General features: G+C 44.3%; 1 protein-coding gene across 2 annotated transcripts; it reads right to left on the bottom strand.

Annotated features, from left to right (window-relative positions):
* Positions 1-4,372: 4,372 nt before the first annotated feature.
* Positions 4,373-7,809, bottom strand: LOC144486862 (protein S100-Z-like). 2 transcript variants are annotated; one of them, XM_078204883.1, is made up of 3 exons: positions 7,656-7,809; positions 5,435-5,617; positions 4,373-4,616 (listed from the first exon to the last, which is right to left on the bottom strand). In XM_078204883.1, exons 2-3 carry the CDS (start codon positions 5,588-5,590, stop codon positions 4,458-4,460), a joined length of 315 nt encoding a protein of 104 aa, XP_078061009.1. In that variant the 5' UTR covers positions 5,591-5,617; positions 7,656-7,809; the 3' UTR covers positions 4,373-4,457. The 2 variants fall into 2 exon arrangements, with proteins under 2 accessions (XP_078061009.1, XP_078061010.1); XM_078204884.1 differs by having other exon boundaries at positions 7,550-7,662.
* Between the last annotated feature and the right edge of the window lie 748 nt (positions 7,810-8,557).

The raw sequence follows: 8,557 nt of genomic DNA on the forward strand, positions 1-8,557 counted from the left end.
GGAGAATCCATGAAGTGGAGAATATTGTGGATAGCACGTATAGAGAGGTGATCAAACCGCAAACTCAGACTCCACAGGCAGGAAGGGACTGAATGACCACCAAGCAGAGTAAGAGGACGAGGCAGGCAGTGATCTCAGGATTACTACCTGCACCACATGCTTGTCAGAGCAGAAACGGCAGGATATATCGGATGAATACGTGGCTGTAAAGATGATGTCGAGGGAGGATTTCAGATTCCTGGGCCACTGGGACCGGTTCTGGGGAGGTGAGACCAGAACAAACTGGATGGGTTACACCTGGGTAGGACCGGGATTGATGTCCTTGGGGTTGTTGGGGGGGGGGGGGGGGGGTAACTTGCTAGAGTGGCTGGGAAGAGTTTGAACTAGAATGGCAGGGGGTTGGGAACCTGAGCAGGGTGACAAGGGAAAGAGAAATAAGGGCAGCAACAACAGAAAGAGCAGCAAAATGCAGAAACGATAGCCAGGGTAACCAGGTCAAGAGGTAAATAGGGCCACAATACAAAGAGAAGTTAGGATGATTAACAATGGAAAAAAGGTAAGCCTAAAGGCTCCATATCTTAATGCACAAAGCATTCAGAATGAGGTCAACGAACTGATGGCGCAAATCGAGGTAAATGGAAATTATCTCATCGCCATGACGGAGACATGGTTAAAAGGAGATCAAAATTGGGAACTGAATATTTAGGGACTTTCGGAAAGACAGGAGGGAAGGAAAAGGTGGTGGGGTAGCTCTGTTAATAAGAGGTGAAACGAGGTCAGTTGTGAGCAACAATCTTGGCTTGAATGACGTAGAGTCCATTTGGGTGGAGGGAAATTAAACAGCAAGGGGAAGTCGACGTTGGTAGGAGTAGTGTCCAGACCCCAAACAGTAACCACACTCTAGAAAAGGGAATAAATCAGCAAATAATAGTAGCTTATTAGAAAGAATAGAGCAATAATTATGGGTGACTTTATTCTTCATGTTGATTTAGTTAATCATGTTGGAAAAGGTAGCTATGGCAACAAGTTCATAGACTGCATTAGGGATAGTTTCCCAGAGCAATATATCATGGATCCAACCAGGAAATGGGCTATCTTGGATCTGGTAATGGGTAATGAAGCAGGGTTAATAAATGACCTCAGAGTAAAAGATCCCCTAGGAAGCAGTGATCATAACATGATAACATTTAATATTCAGTTTGAGAGTGAGAAACTTGGGTCAGAAACAACTGTGTTTAACTTAAATGAAGGGAATTACAATGAAATGTGGATATGGTTACCCAAAGTGGATTGGGCAGATAGATTAGCGGCAAAGACAGGAAGTGAGCAGTGGCTGACACTTAAGGAGGAAATTCGTGACTCTCAGCAAAAATCTATCCCAGTGAGGAGGAAAGGTTCTAAGAAAGGGATAAAGCAGCCATGACTAACCAAGGAATTTAAGGAGAGTATTAAGTAGAAAGAAAAAGCATACAAGGAGGCAAAAATCAGTGATAGTCCCAAAGACCAGGATAAATTCAGAACCCAACAGAGGGCTAAACAAGATAATAAAGAGAGAAAATAAACTATGAGGATAAACTAGTGAGGAATATAAATACTGACAATAAGAGCTTCTTTCATATCTAAAAACAAAGAGAGTGTTCAAAGTGAACAGAGGACCCATAGAGAATGAATCTGGGGAGAGAGTTATGGGGAACAAGGAAATGGCGGAGGAGCTAAACAGATATTTTGCATTCAGTCTTCACAGTGGAAGATACTTCGAACATTCCATTAATACTCAAAAATACGGAGAGGAATAAAATACCATCACCATCCCTGGAGAATTAGACAAACGAATGGGGCTAAAAGCAACTAAGTCCCCTGGCCCAGATGGCTTGCATCCTCGGATCCTAAAAGAAGTATTAACAGAGATAGTGAGTGCAGTGGTTGTCATTTTCCAAAAATCCTTCGATTCTGGAGAAGTACCGGAGGATTGGAAAACTGCCAATGTGACACTCGTATTCAAAAAGGGAGAGGGGCAAAAAGTGGATAACTATCGGCCAATTAGCCTAACATCTATTGCTGGAAAAATGTTGGAATTAATTATTAAGGCAGTAAGAACAGCACATTTGGAAAATCATAATCTAATCAAGCAGAATCAGCATGGTTCATGAAAGGGAAATCGTGTCTGAGTAAGTTATTAGAGTTTTACGAGGGAGTCCCAACCAGAGTGGAGAGAGGGGAATCAGTAGATGTGTTGTATTTGGACTTCCAGAAAGCATTCAACAAGGTACCTCACAAAAGGTTAAGTCATCAGATAAGAGCCCATGATGTTGGGGTATTTTATTGGCACGGAGAGAGAGTTGGCAAATGGACAGGAAACAGCAAGTGGGATACAGGGTTCTCTCCCAGGTCGGCGACCTGTAACCTGTGGAGTTCCACAGGGATCAGTGCTGGGATTGCAACTGTTTATAATATATATTGATGACTTGGAGGAAGGAAGTGAATTTACTGTAGCCAAGTTTGTAGAAGACAGAAAAATAGGTGGAAAGGCAAGTTGTGAGAGAGATACAAACAGTTTACAGAGATATTGATCGGTTCAATAAGTGAGCAAAAAGTTGGCAAATGGGGTATAATGTGGGAAAATGTGAAGTTGTTCATTTTGGAAGGAAGAACAAAAGAACAGAATGTTATTTAAATGGAAAAAAGCTGCAGAAAGCTGCAACACAATGCGGACTTGGAGGTACCTGTGTACGAAACACAGAAAGCTGGCACACAGGCACAGCAGGTAATCAGGAAGGCTAATGGAATGTTGGCCCTTATTTCAAGGGGGTTGGAGTAAAAGAGTCGGGAAGTTTTGCTGCAGCGAAACAAGGTGCTGGTGAGACCACATCTGGAGAACTGAGAGCTGTTTTGATCCCTTATTTAAGGAAAGATATTATTTCATTGGAGGCAGTTCAGAGAAGGTTCACTGGGATGATCCCCAGTATGGAGGGATTGTCTTACGGGGAAAGGTTAAACAGGTTGGGTCTCATTGGAATTTAGCAGAATGCGAGGTGATCTCATTGAAACATATCAGAATCTTAAGGGGCTTTGACAGGGTAAATGCTGAGAGGAAGTTTCCCCTCATGGGAGAGTCTAGAACCAGAGGGCAGAGTCTCAGAATGAAGGGGCACCAATTTAATACGGAGATGTGGAGGAATTTCCTCTCTCTGACAGTTGTGTTTGGAACTCCTTGCCGCAGTGAGCTGTGGGGCAGAGTCCTTGTGTATATTTAAGGTTGAGATTGATAGATTTCTGATAATGAAGAAATCGAGGGTTATGGGAAAAGGGACATGAATATCGGATTAGCCATGATCCTATTGAATGGTGGAGCAAGTTTGAGGGGCCGAATGGCCTATTCCTGTTTCTTATGGTGCCGGTGGCTTCAACTCTGTTATTTGCGTCCATTGTCCTTCCTCCCACATTTTCTGTTTTTAATCCAGATTTCCAGCATCTGCAGTATTTTATTTCTATTATTAACAACTCTATTATCTGACACGCACTGAACCAGTGGCTGATCTCCAGCTGCCTTCCGAGTGCCAGAGATGTGGGCTGTCCCTGTCTCTGACTGCTACAGGGGGCAGTGCTAGGGGGCCAGTGCAGGGCCACTGTCCGGGCACCTCCCTCTCCACCCTGGGGGCTGTACTTACCCGTGCGCCCTCAGCAGGTTCTCCTCACCTAGTCCTGATAACCATAAAGGTGGCACCATTGGCAGGAAGGGCAATCGAATCATGGGTGATGATACAGCAGGGAAATGCGTTAATGATATGTTAATGTATGGTAATGAGGTTCATTCCTTTTCTGACCTCCATTACGTCAATGGCATCGGGAAATCCCGCTGGTGTGAAGGCCATTCGGAGACTCCCGTCGGATTTTCCACCTCTCTCAGCATTCCCACCCACAGTGAACAGGAATCCCAGACCAATGTCTCTGAAACAGGAGGTCAGTAATGAGCCACTCTATACCTGGTGGGTGTGTCCTCTCAAATGGTCTGGCAGTGACCCACATCTCAATTTCAAAATTTATATTTATATCCCTCCCCCCTCCCCCCAATCTGAGCCTGGTGCGGACGGCGGGAGGGGCAGTCATCGCTAATCCAATCCTCAAAATTGGCTCCATTTGCACAGGACAATACGGGAGTCTCCTGCTTTCCTGCTATAACCCTGTGACTCTGGACAGTTTGGGAATTCCTGACATTCCACCCAAATACGATGGGAAGTCAAAGCCCCTTTGACCTCCGTCGAGGCAAAGTTGTTGTGGAGTCAAACCCCAAAAGACCCTCACCCCAGCTTCCCCCCTCCCCCCTGTCAGATTCCAAAAGGGAGAGTGAAGAAAAGATCAAAACAGAACATGATCAATATTTGGTCTTTGAACCTTTTTTTATTTCAATGTATACATTTTGTAATCAGAGCAGGATGGCGCCAACATTTTCAATCCCTTTACTTGCCCTTCTTTTGAAGGCAGTGAACGAGATAGTCATTACACAGGATGGTGATCGAAGATACCATGACAATAAACTCTTGAAAATCCATCTCTTGATTGCCATCAATGTCCATCTTATCCAGGATATCTTTCATGGCTTTGGGATCGGTCGGTGTCTGCGGGAACAGAACAGTTGATAAGAGTGTGCAGCCTTCAAAACATTCTATCATTCACTAACAGTGAGCAGCGGGGGGGAGAATTGGCACAGCAACAAACCTGGGACAGAACAATGGAAGCCAAACTCCAAAAAAGGTGCAGCGGGATTGCCCAGCCCCACCCCAGCTGATCGTGGAGCCAGGAGGTCCTGCTCGTTAACTGTTTCTGTCTCCACACACGCTGAATAAACCTTGATGCACGATAAATCACACGGGAGGCAGGATGTACCCGGGAAATAAAGGCTTTTATTGCCAACAATAATGGAGCTACTATATACAATATACAATCCCAGACTAAAGGGTCACCAGGCAGAGCAGTGACCTTTATACCTCTCCCAGGAGATGGAGCCAACTGGGGTGTACCAGAGGACTATATTAACAGGTAGAACAGCCCAACCCTAACCCCAACAGTAACATATCTACAGACTCATAGTACTGGCCAGACCATGGCTCAGCACTCCTGGTGGGAACCAACAATGGTTCACCACAAACTGTTGGACTTTAACCTGCTGTTGTTAAACTTCTCCACAGACACTGCCAGACTTGCTGAGTAGTTCCAGCATTTTCTATTTTTATTACAAGACAAGCTCAAAGGGTTTACATGACAAACCTCTCCCCCCACCCCGCCAAGCCTTGTGCTGAACCATACCACTGCAGCACCCACTCCTCCCCCCCACCCTCAGCTTGTGAGACATTTAGCTTTCCACCCCAGCCAGCCAGGCTGGTAGGTTCTCAATGCTGGGAGTTATTGTCCGAGGTATCATTACACCATCACATACCTTCATGAAGTTGGAAAGTTCTTTAACCAACAGCTGCTTCGCTTCATTTCTGCTGAGTGTAAGCTTGCTTTGGTTCTCATCCGTGCCGGCATATTTGTGGAAAACCAACATCATTGATTTCATACTAGTTTCCAACTCAGAAAGTGGGGAACCCATGATGAGACTGGAGAATCAATCTGTAAACTAAAGAGGCGCAGTTAGCAAAGAGTTAAACTGGAATGTCCATTTGAATGACAGTAAGAAGTCTCACAACACCAGGTTAAAGTCCAACAGGTTTATTTGGAAGCAAATACCATAAGCTTTCGGAGCGCTGCCCCTTCGTCAGATGGAGTGGACAAACTCCCTTCGTCAGATGGAGTCATTTGAATGACACACAGCGATTCAGGACACAAACAGCACAATCCCAGCAACCAGAGGGAACTTAACAGCTCTTATTTGAACTTTACATTTGAGGTGTGTCAGACACCAGTGTCAGATGCTGGACATAGAACCATAGAAAATTACAGCTCAGAAACAGGCCTTTTGGCCCTTCTTGTCTGTGCCGAACCATTTTATGCCAAGTCCCACTGACCTGCACTTGGACCATGTCCCTCCACACCCCTCTCATCCATGAACCCATCCAAGTTTTTCTTAAATGTTAAAAGTGACCCCACATTTACCACTTTATCCAGCAGCTCATTCCACACTCCCACCACTCTCTGCCTGAAGAAGCCCCACCTAATATTCCCTTTAAACTTTTCTCCTTTCACCCTTAACCCATGCCCTCTGGTTTTTTTCTCCCCTAGCCTCAGTGGAAAAAGCCTGCTTGCATTCACTCTATCTATACCCATCAAAATCTGATACACCTCTATCAAATCTCCCCTCATTCTTCTACGCTCCAGGGAATAAAGTCCCAACCTATTCAATCTCTCTCTGTAACTCAGCTTCTCAAGTCCCGGCAACATCCTTGTGAACCTTCTCTGCACTCTTTCAACCTTATTTACATCCTTCCTGTAACTAGGTGACCAAAACTGTACACAACACTCCAAATTCGGCCTCACCAATGCCTTATATAACCTTGATGTGGAGATGCCGGCGTTGGACCGGGGTAAGCACAGTAAGAAGTCTCACAACACCAGGTTAAAGTCCAACAGGTTTATTTGGTAGCAAATACCATAAGCTTTCGGAGCGCTGCTCCTTCGTCAGATGGAGTGGTCTCTGTTCTCCAACAGTGCTCAGACACAGAAATCACATTACAGAATACTAATTAGAATGCAAATCTCTACAGCCAGCCAGGTCTTAAAAAGGTACAGATAATGTGGTTGGTGGGAACATTAAACACACTGTTGGAGAACAGAGACCACTCCATCTGACGAAGGAGCAGCAAGCTCCGAAAGCTTATGGTATTTGCTACCAAATAAACCTGTTGGACATTAACCTGGTGTTGTGAGACTTCTTATTATATAACCTTACCATAACACGCCAACTTTTATACTCGATACTCTGATTTAGTGAACAGCACCCAGGCAAACACCCCCACCCACATTCCAATGATATGAGGTATTACATGTGGCAGTGTAGGGGGGGGGGATAGGGATGTGGGAGACACATCAAATGAATCATTTCCAGTCTTGCTTTGTCCTTTTGTCCAAAGCATTTCTGTCTCAAGTCACATGATAATTTATTCCACAAGATTCCAGTTCTGAATCATAGTGAAAATGGGCCCATCCCTTTCTGGGCTCCATGCCCAGATCCATGGACTGTTAGTAACATTCTCCATTTTATATTCTTCTTTCCCAATCTGCTGCAGAATGAGAGGTGCAGAGTTGGAAAGTGAGAGTGATGCAAACACACAAAGACATGACAAATTTTCAATGTGCAAAACTCACTTCACAGTTTAACAAGGGAGTGGCACCAACTGCAATTATTTTAAACCAACAGGAATTAAGTAAGACGCAGCAAACTTCACATTCCAGTAAAACAGAAACACCATTTTAAAACTCACAGAAAACCCAGAGAAAGAAAAGTTCTATTGAAAAATGTCAGCTACTTTTCAAACATTCTAAAAGTTCCCCTTCAGTTTAAATCTCACACAATTATATCTTTCCACACATTTCCCTGAGACTCGCCTCTTACCAAACTGCAGAGTGTGGAGTCCAACATTCCCAAACAACAGAAACTGGACTTGTTAAAAAGCTCCTGGCGTTCCCTGCCCCACTTTGTGAACAGAATTCCCACTCACCTGAAGAAGGGAGTTAAGGCTCCGAAAGCTTGTGGCTTTTGCTACCAAATAAACCTGTTGGACTTTAACCTGGTGTTGTCAAACTTCTCACTGTGTTCCCTGCCCCACACAGCTCATTGGTTTACCTAATTTGTCATTCCCCAATCACATGCCTACAACTGAAGGACCCGCCCTCATCAAGGTCCCATTGGCTGTTTCGGGAGGGGTGCGGTTTCCTTTGCACCACACCCATTTGCCCCACCCTTTGGCTGGGATGGTTGTTGGATGAATCATTGGTTGAAGAGACGAGAGTCAATTCTCTTTGTGACCAGAATTGCAAAAAGTAAATCAAATGCAGATAAGTGACCAGGATTACAGCTTTCCCCGAATGCGACAGAGCAAGATATAAAAGAACTATCGAGCTTCAAGAGTGTGTGAAGCTGTAAAGTCAGATATTTGAGGTTGCAGAGAAGGGATTGTAAATAAAGATTGTATTAAAAACAGTTCTTCTCCATTGGAAGAGAGGAAAGTATTCATCTGAGAAAAAAGAGGAATGTTGCCTGCATCAAAAACAGAAAAATGCTGGAAAATCTCAGCAGCATCTGTGGGGAGAGAATTGAGTAAGAAGTTTAACAACACCAGGTTAAAGTCCAACAGGTTTATTTGGTAGCAAAAGCCACACAAGCTTTCGGAGCTGCAAGCCCCTTCTTCAGGTGAGTGGGAATTCTGTTCACAAACAGAGCATATAAAGACACAAACTCAATTTACATGAATAATGGTTGGAGTGCGAATACTTATAACTAATCAAGTCGTTAAGAAACAAAACAACGTGAGTGGAGAGAGCATCAAGACAGGCTAAAAAGATGTGTATTGTCTCCAGACAAGACAGCCAGTGAAACTCTGTGGGGGTTACAAATAGTGTG

Source organism: Mustelus asterias, unplaced genomic scaffold (genome assembly GCF_964213995.1).
Source record: "Mustelus asterias unplaced genomic scaffold, sMusAst1.hap1.1 HAP1_SCAFFOLD_495, whole genome shotgun sequence".
NCBI lineage: Eukaryota > Metazoa > Chordata > Chondrichthyes > Carcharhiniformes > Triakidae > Mustelus > Mustelus asterias.

What these genes read in the sequence shown, in the direction of transcription:
- LOC144486862 (XM_078204883.1), bottom strand. Translation starts at nt 5,590, where the DNA reads ATGGGTTCCCCACTTTCTGAGTTGGAAACTAGTATGAAATCAATGATG. An exon ending in AACTTTCCAACTTCATGAAG is followed by an intron (nt 4,617 to 5,434) that starts GTATGTGATGGT and finishes CTGTTCCCGCAG; the next exon opens with ACACCGACCGATCCCAAAGC.